Below are 13,541 nucleotides of genomic sequence, written 5' to 3' on the forward strand. Positions count from 1 at the left end.
CTTAAACACGGCTGCACTCTGGAGAGGGGGGGGGGGGGGTTACTCAAAGGACAGCTGCACCAAAAGTCCATTGGCAGCTTCTATATTTCTTTCCTCATTCCTTACAGGGAATTATGCAGGGCAAGTTAACAGGTTAACTTTAATGTGCTGACCCCATGCAGTTTCTTTTTTTCCCAGAAAATAGGTGCAGGAACTCAACCACGACCCCCCAAATCCTTCCTCACCCCACACACACCCTTCAAATTGCATCAAATAGTGGGTGTGGTCACATTTTTACTAACAGTGGGAGGATCTTAAAGGGGGGGCACTAAATACCTGGAGTGTATTAGGTACCAAGTGCAGGGGGGGGGGGGTTTACACACAGGGGTGCACACTACGTGCAGAGTTCGGGGGTGCGCTATGTACATAGTGTAGAGTCCAGAGGTGCCCTGCATACAGAGTGCAGAGTTCAGGGGTGCCCTGCATGCAGAGTTTGGGGTGCCCTATATACATAGTGTAGAGTTCAGAGGTGCGCTGCAAAAAGAGTGCAGAGTTCAGGGGTGCCCTGCATGCAGAGTTTGGGGAGCCCTATGTACATAGTGTAGAGTTCAGGGGTGCCTTATGTACAGGGGTGCCCTGTGTGCAGAGTTCGGGGGTGCACTATGTACATAGTGTAGAGTTCAGGGGTGCACTGCATACAGAGTTTGGGGAGCCCTATGTACATAGTGTAGAGTTCAGGGGTGCCTTATGTACAGGGGTGCCCTGTGTGCAGAGTTCGGGGGTGCACTATGTACATAGTGTAGAGTTCAGGGGTGCACTGCATACAGAGTTCGGGGGTGCCCTATGTACATAGTGCAGAGTTCAGGGGTGCCCTGCGTGCAGAGTTCGGGGGTGCGCTATGTATATGGTGTAGAGTTCAGGGGTGTGCTGCATACAGAGTGTAGAGTTCGAGGTGCCCTATGTACACAGTACAGCGTTCAGGGGTGCCCTGCGTGCAGAGTTCGGGGTGCCCTATGTATATAGTGTAGAGTTCAGGGGTGTGCTGCATACATACAGAGTGTAGAGTTCTGGGTGCCCTATGTACACAGTGCAGAGTTCAGGGGTGCCCTGCGTGCAGAGTTCGGGGTGTCCTATGTAGATAGTGTAGAGTTCAGAGGTGCGCTGCACACAGAATGTAGAGTTCAGGGGTGCGCTGCATACAGAGTGTAGAGTTCGGGGTGTGCTATGTACATAGTGCAAAGTTCGGGGGTGCGCTATGTACATAGTGTAGAGTTTGGGGTGCGCTATGCACATAGTGCAAAGTTCAGGTGTGCTATGTACACAGTGTAGCGTTCGGGAGTGTGCTGAATACAGAGTGCAGTGTTCAGTCTTCTTCCACAGCTGCTTACCCCTGCATCTCCCATCCACATATCACTTTCACCCCTCTTCAGCTCTGACCTCTGCATGTGACCCCCTCTCCACTGCCCCATCTTCTCCCCCCTCCCCTTCAAAAGCTTCACCATCTTTCACATGTGCTTCTTTTGTTGCTTTATTAAGCAGAAGCACACCATCTCTAGTACCTTCCTGCAGGTGGGTCCTCCTCTCTAATTTGCAGGGAGATCATCCAGTGGAGGTGTCAGCATTGGCACTGCACCCCGGGCACCTGCACCTCCCTTGTCCCCATCCTGCACTCAGTGGGAGCCACTCAGGATATCAGATCTGTGGGAGCCATTGGGAGACGAACTGTCACTGGTAAACACAAAAGCCAGGCTTCTGTGTTTACAAGTGATAGTGGTGAGCAGGGAGCAGAGGGCCTGAGCCAGAGGTGGTGGAACTGAGTTCCACCAAGTTCCATCTGAAAGAAAGCTCTAGGTACACATACTCACCTTAGCTTTGCGCCCCCACCATTCAGTTCAGCCAGTGGGGTCTAAGAAAAATAGCTTGTACTTCCATATATGGGGTGGGGGGGAGGCCTTGTTGCTTAGTCCCCTTCCTCCCAGGTGACAGTGCTGGTGCTTGGCCACCCAGGCACCCAGAGCTGTAACACGGGGGTGAGGCTTTGACTGAAGCTTATACAGGGGTTCCTATGTTGGCCAAACTGAGTGGGGAGGAAGAAAAGCGAAGGTGATTATTGGCAGTGGGTATGGCGCCTGGTGTTTGCTTTGAATGTAGGAAGCCCAGATTCATATCAAGTCATTTAAATATTGGGAAAGCACAGAAGATGGATCTCAGACTTCAGAAGGAAAGCTAAACGAGTTCAACTTCTCCTCCTGAGACTCTCATTCTCTGGACCGTGAAGATCAGAGCACGGCAGCTTTCATCAGAGGTTTCTCACATAGGTATTTGGCTTGGTGGCAGCTTCTCTGTAAACTGTATCTTTAGTATTTACAGAAGATCGGATAGTTGAGATCCCGGTTCCAAGTTCCTGGGAAAAGTGTTGTTACAGCTAATGAGGGTCTAATTGATTCCATCTGCGCTCCTCTCTGGTTCCCACCTGGTATTGCACAGGCTGAGTGAGATCATGGAGACTCCGGACATTTAAATATGACAGCTGGAAATTCAGGAGACACATGTCATTGTATAGAAGACGCCCAGCACAGGGGTCATACCTCAACACGGGGTCCACATGTCATTGTATAGAAGACGCCCAGCACAGGGGTCATAACACAACGCAGGGTCCACATATCATTGTATAGAAGGCACCCAGCACAGGGGTCATAACACAACGCGGGGTCCACATGTCATTGTCATTACAGGGAAGACAGCCCCACTAGCAGGGGCTGACTGGCAACCTTCGGCCCAGGGGGCAAGTACAAACCAGAAGCCCATGGTTAAGCGAATCGGCCCGCTCCCAATATCCCTCTTCCTGGCCTCCTCCTGACCCCCATTCCAGGCTGAAGCTCCACTCCAGGTACTCTCTACTCACCGGCCAAATCTGGGTTCCTGACCTGGCCAGTAGGGGGCAGTTGGGGGGAGCTGGGGCAGCTAGATCTGGGCTGGCAGGGGGAGGGGAGGAGAGTCTACAGTGGGGCATGAAACTGGCCTCTGCTCAGACACAGTTTACCCCATCCATGCTGGGTGCAGGAGGTCCTTGCCTTTATCCTGCACTCAGTAGGTCAGTGGTGGAGACGTTTTACTTCTCTTCACCAGTAATCCTTTTGGCATGTCTGTGGCAGAAGCAACATCAGAGTGGCCCGGGGGGGGGGGGGGGGCAGTTGCCCCTCTGCCCCCTGGCCCAGTCCTCCCCTGTCCACTAGACTATAGCGTCATCTCTGAGTCTAGTGGGGTTTCTTACATCACATCCAAGATGGCGGCACCCAGCAGTGGTCTCAGATTTTGGAGGCGCACAAAAGGGAGGTTCTTATAGGTAAATATCATCCAAAGAATGCGGGGAATGCACCTATAATCTTATAGGAAGACTGTTGGTGACATGAATGTATTTGATTGTCACTGTCACCCTCCAGTGAGTCACCTAAAGTGGCATTAAAAGTCAGCAAACCGGAGTGACTCACATCCTACAGGATCTCCGTACGTTGTCACAAGGTTACTCACTGAATAAAAGGAGATCTATCCAAATACCAACCCTCCATTATATAACAAGAAATAATAGACTGGAGAGGTGTACTCATTTCTAAAACCAGCCAAATCTGGCACCCCCTCCAGTGCCCGGTCATGTGACCAGCCTCTGATAAAGGGGCAGATCACAGTTCTGCCTGCTGCTGGTTGGCTCTGCCTCCACCATGGCAGAGACCACATGACCAGTGCCTAGGCGTAAGGGCCGGGACAAGGGGTAGGCAGGAGGGATGGGGGTGCACTTTGACCCTAACCCTAAGGGAAGGGGGGGGGCGCAGTTTGGCATCCTTGCCCTGGGTGCTGGATGACCTTGTCCCGGCACTGCTAGGCATTGATCACATGACCAGGCTGTGCCAGGGACTGTTCCTGGAGTAGTCAAATTTCCAAGACACATTGCAAGAGGGGGGCAGCAGGTTACGTAAAAAATAAAATAAAAATAAAAAGACAAGTTCTCTTTAATCACACGGTCCTGTCCCTGCAGCCATCCAACAAGAGCAGCCAAAAAAATGCCAAAAATTCAGAAGGACACAAAAGTTTCCAAACTTCATTGCGCAACAGAAGACAGCAAAGAGTCTGAGTGGAAAAAATCACTTCTTACTAGAAAAGGATTCTTACTTCTCATGAGAGTTCAATGCAGGCTGCAGGCTATAAAGTGGACCTGTCATTAACCACATCTGGACCTGAAGGTTTTACCCCCTTAATGACCAGGCCATTTTTTACAATTTGGCACTGCGTTACTTTAACTGACAATTGCGCGGTTGTGCGACGCTGTACCTAAATACAATTGATGTATTTTTTACCCCACAAATAGAGTTTTTATTGTGGTGGTATTTGATTACCTGTGTGATTTTTTTTATTTTTTGCGCTATAAACAAAAAAAGAGCGACAATTCTGAAAAAAATATATATATTTTTCACATTCTGCTATCTAACATTCCCAATAAAAAAAGTAAAATTCTAATCTTTTTCATAATTTTAGGCCAATTTGTATTCTGCTACATATTTTTGTTAAAAAAAAATCCCAAACAGAGCTTTCTTTTGGTGGTATTTGATCGCCTGTGCGATTTTGACTTTTTGCACTATAAAAAAAATAGAGCGACAATTCTGAAAAAATATCTATTTTTTTTTTTCAGAATTGTCGCTCTTTTTTTGTTTAAAGCGCAAAAAGTAAAAATCGCACAGGCGATCAAATACCACCAAAAGAAAGCTCTGTTTGGGATTTTTTTTTAACAAAAATATGTAGCAGAATACAAATTGGCCTAAAATTATGAAAAAAATTGATTTTTTTTTACTTTTTTTTTTTTTGGGAATGTAATATAGCAGAAAGTGAAACATATAATTTTTTCCAGAATTGTCGCTCTATTTTTTTATAGTGCAAAAAGTTAAAACCATGCACCAAATGAAGAAACACACTGCAACTGGATCACATTTTCATTTTGTACCATGCAATCTGGTTCAAATCGCACCGCACCACAGTAGTTCAGGCAGCAATTGTAGAAACATGCTGCAACCAGATCATATGATTGTTTTGTGTCATGTTATGTGGTTCAAATCGCACCACACCACATCAAAGTCGTACACTCACTAATTGAAACGCACTGCAACCGGATCTCATGGCTGTTTTGTTCCTTGCGATCCGGTGCAGCATTTGCAACCTGCATTTAGGGCATTGTTAACATTACACTGACACCGGCTACAGATCGCAAGGGGCAGTGCGATTTGAACGTGTTACTGGAAACATGAGTTCCCGCACCATGCTCCGGTTTGAAGTGGCCCAGAAGAGTGATCTGAATGCTGATCGCTCTTCAGAGATCAAAGCTGGTCCCTTGTATAATATTCCTAATGAGACCCTTTTCATTTTTAACACAAAAAAAAGAAGACATTCTATAAGTCCCGGTTCACTTCAGTGCACTGCTCTGTAAATCACATGTGATGTCTGTGCGATGCAAATTCAGCCATACAGATGGCATGGCTGAATTTGCATCGCATTCGGACCAAAGTCGCACAGGACCCTTTTTTTGGTCCGCACCAGAATCAGATCGCATGGGTCTTCACACCTCCGATTCCTCTCCGAACTGACAGTTCGCACTGTGATATGCAAACTGATCTGGGGGTGTCTGGGGGAACTTAACAAGTGGCTGAGGAATTGGTGTAGGAAGGAGGGGTTTGGGTTCCTGGAGAACTGGGCTGACTTCTCAGTCGGCTACCGGCTCTTTAGTAAGGATGGGCTGCACCTTAATGGGGACGGTACAGCTCTTTTGGGGAGAAAGATGGCCACCGAGTTGGAGGGGCTTTTAAACTAGGAGAAGGGGGGGAGGGCTCAGAAGTAGAGTCAGTCAGGAGGAAGCAGAGGACTGAAGGCAGCTGTAGTGTCAGCAGCGACAGTAGGTCCACAAGGTCAATTGGCAGGTCTGTGCGGGAGAACCTCAGACCAAACAGGAATAAACATAACCGCCAATCACGTTTAACTTCCGTAAAACTAAGAGGTGTATATGCTAATGCCAGGAGCCTAGCTAATAAAATGGATGAGTTGGAAATGTTAGTACATGAGGAGGACATAGACCTTGTGGGAATAACAGAGACTTGGTTCGACCACTCACATGACTGGCTGGCCAATATCCAAGGGTATTCGGTGTACCGGAAGGACAGGGTAGGAAAAAGAGGGGGAGGGGTATGTCTCTATGTCAAGAACAATATAAAGGTGACAGAAAGGAGTGACATTACGGATGGGATGAGCATGGATTTAGAATCTGTGTGGGTTGAACTCCATAGGGAAGGAGAAAAGGGGAAAGTAATTGTGGGGGTTTGCTATAGGCCACCTAACCAAGGGGAGGAGGTAGAGCTGGAATTTTTAGCACTAATGGGTAAAGTGGCAAAATTGGGATCAGTCATCGTATTGGGGGACTTCAATTACCCCGACATTGACTGGGAAGAGGGGACTGCACACTCACAGAAGGCCCGCCTATTCACGGAAACCTTACTGGATAATTACATGTCACAGTTGGTGGATTCCCCTACCAGAGAAAACGCAGTCCTGGATCTATTGCTCACTAATGACCCAGACATAATCTCGGAGGTAGGAGTCCAGGACAACCTGGGCTCTAGCGATCACAGGATGATCACATTTAGTGTAAATAACAACATAACAAGACAAGTGGGGAACATAAGAACCCTAAACTTCAGAAGGGCAAACTTTCCAAAATTGTACTCAATGATGGAAAAGGTAAACTGGGACCAAACCCTGGGATCCCTGACCACAGAGGAAAAATGGGAATGCTTTAGGAACATATTAGGCAAAGGCATCTTGCAGTGCATTCCTATGGGAAATAAATTTAGAAGAGACAAAGCCAAACCTGGCTGGCTAAACTGTAGCGTCATAAAACTTATTAGGGGGAAAAAATTGGCCTTCAAGAAGTATAAATCAGAGGGCACAGTATCGGCTTTCGAGCAATACAAGGAGGCAAATAAGAAAAGTAAACAAGAAATCAAGATGGCTAAAATCAACTTTGAGAGACAAATAGCGGAGGATAGTAAAAAAAACCCAAAGAAATTCTTTAAATATATCAACAGCAAAAAAACTAAAGCAGAGCATATTGCACACATAATTAACAATGATGGGAGGATGGTTACAGAGGACACTGAAAAAGCAACCGTGCTAAATGCTTTTTTCTCGTCAGTCTTTACACAGGAAAAGGAGGGGTACACTGACCATGACTGTATGGTTAGTAGTAATAAACAGGACTTGCCACCATGGCTAACAGAGGGGGAAATCAGGGAAAGGCTGGATAAACTTAACACAAACAGATCACCAGGACCGGATGGCGTACATCCGAGAGTACTCAAGGAACTCAGTAAAGTTATATCGAGACCACTGTTCCTGATCTTTGCTGACAGTATTAGGACAGGAGATGTACCAGGGGATTGGAAGAAAGCTAACGTGATTCCAATATTCAAAAAGGGCCAGAGGCATATCCCGGGAAATTATAGGCCTGTCAGTTTGACATCAATAGTATGTAAACTTCTGGAGGGGATGATAAGGGACTATATTGTAGAGTTTGCTAAGGACAACAACATCATCAGCAGTAATCAGCACGGGTTTACAAATGGGCGTTCTTGTCAAACCAATCTCCTTACATTCTACGAGGAGGTGAGCTGTGAGCTAGATAGGGGCAGACCAGTGGATGTGGTGTACTTGGATTTCGCTAAGGCGTTTGATACAGTTCCCCACAAGCGCTTAATTTATAAAATAAGGTCTGCAGGTATCGATAGCAGGGTTTGCTCTTGGATACGGAACTGGCTAAAAAGGCGGGTCCAAAGGGTAGTAATAAACAGCGCATACTCAGACTGGTCTGAGGTGGTAAGCGGGGTCCCCCAAGGCTCAGTCCTGGGACCAACCTTGTTCAATTTATTCATAAACAACATTGAGGTCGGGATCAGTAGTTCGATATCAGTTTTTGCAGATGACACAAAATTGGGCAGGGCAATAACTTCACAACATGAAGCAGATATCCTGCAGAATGACCTGGACAAAATAACAGAGTGGGCAACGACATGGCAAATGAGGTTTAACGTGGAGAAGTGTAAGGTTTTGCACTTGGGGACTAAAAACATAAAATCACAATACACGTTAGGAGGGGAGCCCTTGGGGGAATCAAAAATGGAGAAGGATCTGGGAGTATTGGTTGATGATAGATTAGGAAACAGCATGCAATGTCAAGCGGCAGCTTCCAAAGCCAACAGAATATTAGCATGCATAAAGAAAGGGATGCATTCCAGAGATAAGACTATAATCCTTCCACTTTATAAAACTCTGGTCCGACCGCATCTGGAGTATTCCGTCCAGTTCTGGTCGCCAGTCCTCAGGAGGGATGTGTTGGAGCTGGAGAGAGTCCAGAGAAGGGCAACTAAACTAATTAGGGGATTGGAGGACCTTGACTATGAAGAGCGTCTACAATCGCTCGATTTATTCTCCCTGGAGAAGAGACGTCTGAGGGGGGACATGATAGCAATTTATAAATATCTTAATGGGGATCCCAGCTTAGAAAAAAAGCTGTTCATTCGAAGGGATTGCATGAGGACTCGAGGGCATACAATGCGATTAGAGGAGAAGCGTTTTAACCTGAGGCAACGCGGGGGGTTCTTTACTGTTAGGGCAACAAGATTGTGGAATTCTCTACCACAAGAGGTGGTTTCTGCGGGTAGTATGGTGGCTTTCAAAAGACTCTTAGACTTACATCTCAAGGATCAGAACATTCAGGGGTATGGGAGATGATTACAGCCACACATGCCTACACAGGTTGAACTGGATGGACTATTGTCTTTATTCAACCTCACCTACTATGTAACTATGTAACTATGTAACTATGTAACTCTGTACTGACACCCCCCGCAATTTGCATATGGCAGTGTGAACTGCCTGCAATTTAAATGCGATGTGGGAACCCCCAGTGGATTCGCAGGGTTCCCGCATCGCATATGTGTGACTTTTATAATAGGTTTTTAAAGGTGTTACAAAGGAGCACAAAACCTCCACTACATCACATGACTTCTCCGGGTTCTTAGCCAGTATTCACCCCCCACACACTTCAACTGGGTGAAAGTTGTGTGAATCTTGGGTGAAAACATTGTGAATTGGACAGTACACATTCTATATCATAAAAGAGGAAAAAAAAAACCTCCAATAAAAAAAATCATTATAAATGTAGATCACAAAGAGTAAGATTGTGAAACGCACAGAATATGTTATAAATCATAAAAGAGGAAAAAAAAACCTCAAATAAACAAAGTGTAAGTGCCGGTTCGCATATGCGATGCGGGAACCCTGCGAATCCAGGGGTTCCCGCATCGCATTCAAATCACAGGCAGTTCACACTGCCATATGCGAATCGACGGGGGTGTCAAAACAAAGATAATGCCACCCCCCAGATCAGGTTGCAAATCGCAGTGCAAACTGTCAGTTTGGACATGAATCGGATCGCATAGGTGTGAACAGCCATGCAACCTGATTCTGCTGCGGACCGAAAAAAAGGGTCCTGCGCAAGTTGTGTCCGAATCCAATGCAAATTCAGCCATGCAATCTGTATGGCTGAATTCGCATCGCACAGACATCGCATGTGATTTGCAGAGCAGTGCGCTCCGAATCACATGTGACGTCTGACATCACAGATATGTGAACCGGGGCTTAGACTTATGAAGAATAGCAGCTGGTCCTCGGTATGAACTAAACTCTTGAGGACAGACAACTGTTGGCTCTATATAAATCCTGAATAATAATAAGAAGTGCCGGTTCACACTGATCCGACTTGGACCGCGACTTGTCAGCCTGACAAGTCGCGGTCCATTGCGCTCCCATTGTTCGGTACAGGAACCGTTCTAATAGCAGCGACACAAGTCGCTCCGACTTAGAAAAAGGGTCCTGTACTACTTCGGGGCGACCTCGGAGCGACTTGCATAGACATTCATTTTATGAAGTCCTTGCAAGTCGCGCCGAAGTCGCGGTGCACGCGACTTCACAGGTCGCCCCGAAGTCGTGCCGCTGCAGTGTGAACCGGCAATAATAATAATAACAATAATAATAATAATAATAAAAGAAAATTAATAATAGCAATAATAGCAATAATAAAAATAATAATAACAATAATAAAAATAATAATAATAATAGCAATAATAATAATAAAAAGAAAAATAATAATAGCAATAATAAAAATAATAATAATAATAGCAATAATAATAAAAATAATAATAATAGCAATAATAACAATAATAAAATAATAATAATAATAGCAATAATAATAATAACAATAATAAAAAGAAAAATAATAATAGCAATAATAATAATAAAAATAATAATAATAGCAATAATAATAATAAAATAATAATAATAATAGCAATAATAATAATAATAATAGCAATAATAATAATAAAAATAATAATAATAATAGCAATAATAACAATAATAAAAAGAAAAATAATAATAGCAATAATAAAAATAATAATAATAATAATAGCAATGATAAAAATAATAACAATAATAAAAATAATAATAATAATAGCAATAATAATAATAATAATAACAATAATAAAAAGAAAAATAATAATAGCAATAATAATAATAACAATAGTAAAAAGAAAAATAATAATAACAATAATACAAAATATTATTATTATTATTATTATTATTAATAATACTAATAAAAACAATAATAAAAGTAATAATAATATCAATAATAATACTAACAATAATAATAATAATAATCTGGAGATTTTAGAATAGTTTCTCCAGATATTTCCTGATCTCAGAGCTCAGTACAGGAGATCATTACAAAGATACAAAGTTGCAAAAAGTAAAAGCAATCTTTTTTCTTTGTTACAAAGTGATAAAAAAGATGGAAATGTGCAGAAGGAGAAGGAGGAGAGGGGTACTTACAGTCACCTTCATCCTGATCCTGGGGTGGGGGGTGGTGGGGGTTAGTAGTCCATGGCAGAGAGTGGGAGGTTGCAGTATATCACACACAGTCCCCTCTATAGAGATCTCAGGAAGGATCTGTAGGAATTCTCTGCTCCTGGGGCTGGATTCTCACTCACTGAGCAGCACTCAGAAGATGAATGGGATTCAGATCCCTGCAGCCACACCCCCTGCTTCCTATTGGCTGGGGGAGTTGTTATTATAATGGAGATCAAAGGAGGGGGGGGGGGTTGCTGTGGCCATGCTGGGGGGGCTGATTGCACTGTCACTCATAGTAGCTGAATGCAGAGCAGCTCACACCACTTACTCAAAGCGCGTCATTTTTGTTGCAGTAAAGTTTATGGCGATTCGGCTCGGTTCACACCCATGCAGTTTGCTTTTGGTCGTTTCTGCGATGCTTTTTTTGCTTTTGCAACGTGATTTTAGGGCCGTGCGTATAAACAGCGAATTCGCCGCAGATCCACACCGCATCAAACTCGCAGCCTGATTGCGGAGTGTATGTTACGTTAACGACACCCCGCAATCGGTTTGCAAAAGCAGTGCGATTTGTAGAATCGGATCGCAGGAGTCTGAACAGCCATGCATTCTGATTCTGGTGCGGACAAAAAAAGGGTCCTGCATGAGTTCGGTCCGAATGCGATGCAAATTCAGCCATATAGTTTGTTTGGCTAAATTCGCATCGCACAGACATCGCATGTGATCTGCAGAGCAATGCGGTGTGAATCAGATGCAATGTCTGACATCGCACCAGTGTGAACCGGCACTGAGCCTGGAATCACAATACTGCAAACACAGACATCAAATGCGATTCGTACCGCACTGCTCTGCAGATCACATGCGATGTCTGTGCGATGCAAATTCAGCCATATGTATGACTAAAATTGCATTGCATTCGCAAGAAAGTTATTTGTTGGGCAGATTAAAAAATGCAAAATGCGGCAAAAAATGCTGTAAGGGTCCATTAACACCTATGCATTTTGCTTTTGAGCAGTGCTTTTTGCGTTTTTTTACTGCGATTTGCGTTTTTTAATGCTTTTTTTTAGACAAATTTAAAGCAGATTTAAAAATGCGGTAAAAAAAAACGCAAAAAAGCACTACATAAACGCTCAAAAGCAATGTGCATAGATGTAAATGGAAGCCCTACAGCAATTTTGCTGTGATTTGCGTTTTCTTATGCGTTTTTTTTCTGCCCAATTTGTTATTGGACGGAATAAAAAATGAAAAACGCAAATCGCGGCAGAACCGCGGTAAAAAAAAAATAAACCGCAAAAAGCACTGCATAAACTCTCAAAAGCAACATGCATAGGTGTGAATAGAGCCTTACAGAGATTTTCCTTTGATTTAACACCTATGCATTATGCTTTTGAGCATTTCTGCATTGCTTTACTGCGATTTTTGCGTTTTTTTCTGCTTTTTCTTTACGCAAATTTGTTGTTGCGCAGATTTGAAAATGTCAATTGAAAATGTCAATTGCGGCAAAACAGCGGTAAAAAGACGCAAAAAGCAACAAGCATAGGTGTGAATGAAGCCTTACAGGGATTTCGCTGTGATTTGCGTTTTTTTTTTTTTTTTCTTTTTTTTTGGCCAATTTGTTGTTGGGCAGATTAAATAATAAAAAACACAAATCATGGCAAAATCGCGGTAAAAAAACCCCGCAAAAAGCACTGCAGAAACTCTAAAAATCAACATGCATAGGTGTGAATGGAGCTGATTTGCATTTTTTATGCTTTTTTTTTTTCCTGTTTAATTTGTTGTTGAGCAGATTAAAAAATGCAAAACGCAAATCGCGACAAAACCGTGGTAAAAATATTAAACCGCATAAAGCACTACATAAACTCTAAAAAGCAACAAGCATAGGTGTGAATGAAGCCTTACAGGGATTTCGCTGTGATTCGCGTTTTTTTTTTTTTTTTTTGGCCAATTTGTTGTTGGGCAGATATAATAATGCAAAATGCAAATCGTGGCAAAATCGCGGTAAAAAAAAAACAAAACGCAAAAAGCATTGCAGAAACTCTCAAAAGCAACATGCATATGTGCAAATGCAGCCTTACAAAGATTTTGTTGGGATTTGCATTTTTTATGCTTTTTTTATGTTTAATTTGTTGTTGAGGAGAATAAATAATGTAAAATTGATTAAATAATTGATTAAATAATGTAAAATCGCTGTAAAAAAAAAACGCAAAAAGCACTACAGAAACTCTCAAAAGCAACATGCCTAAGTGTGAATGGAGCCAGCGATTTGCATTTTTATGCTTTTTCTTTTTTTGGCCAATTTGTTGTTGGGCAGATTACAAAAAAAATGCAAATTGCGGTAAAAACGCACTACATGCTTTTCTGCAGCTTCTCCATTGAAGTCTATTGAACAAAAAAAGTAAAAGAAAAGGACAGTTTTGCGTTTAAAAAAGTCCCTGACCCTTTCTAAAAATGCAGCGGCTATAAAAAGCACAGATGTGAACGTGTCACATAGGAAACCGTGATCAGGCTGCGTTCACACCTCGCCGTTTTGACCGAGATGCATTCACACCTCGGTGCGATTCTGCAAAACA

General features: G+C 43.3%; 1 protein-coding gene across 3 annotated transcripts in view; it reads right to left on the bottom strand.

Moving 5' to 3' along the window:
- CASS4 (Cas scaffold protein family member 4) overlaps nt 1-13,541 on the bottom strand; it is a 117,958-nt gene that overhangs the window by 48,809 nt on the left and 55,608 nt on the right. The window contains exon 1 of one of the 3 annotated variants that reach the window (XM_082272154.1): nt 10,957-10,988. The exons of 1 other annotated variant lie outside the window; for it this stretch is intronic. In XM_082272154.1, coding sequence (XP_082128280.1) covers nt 10,957-10,968 — 12 coding nt within the window. In that variant the 5' untranslated portion in view covers nt 10,969-10,988. Of the gene's footprint in view, nt 1-10,956; nt 10,989-13,541 lie in introns of those variants that run through there. One more of the 3 variants, XM_082272155.1, reaches the window with a different exon arrangement.

Source organism: Pelophylax lessonae (genome assembly GCF_965119305.1).
Source record: "Pelophylax lessonae genome assembly, chromosome: 11".
In the NCBI taxonomy this organism is placed as follows: Eukaryota; Metazoa; Chordata; class Amphibia; order Anura; family Ranidae; genus Pelophylax; species Pelophylax lessonae.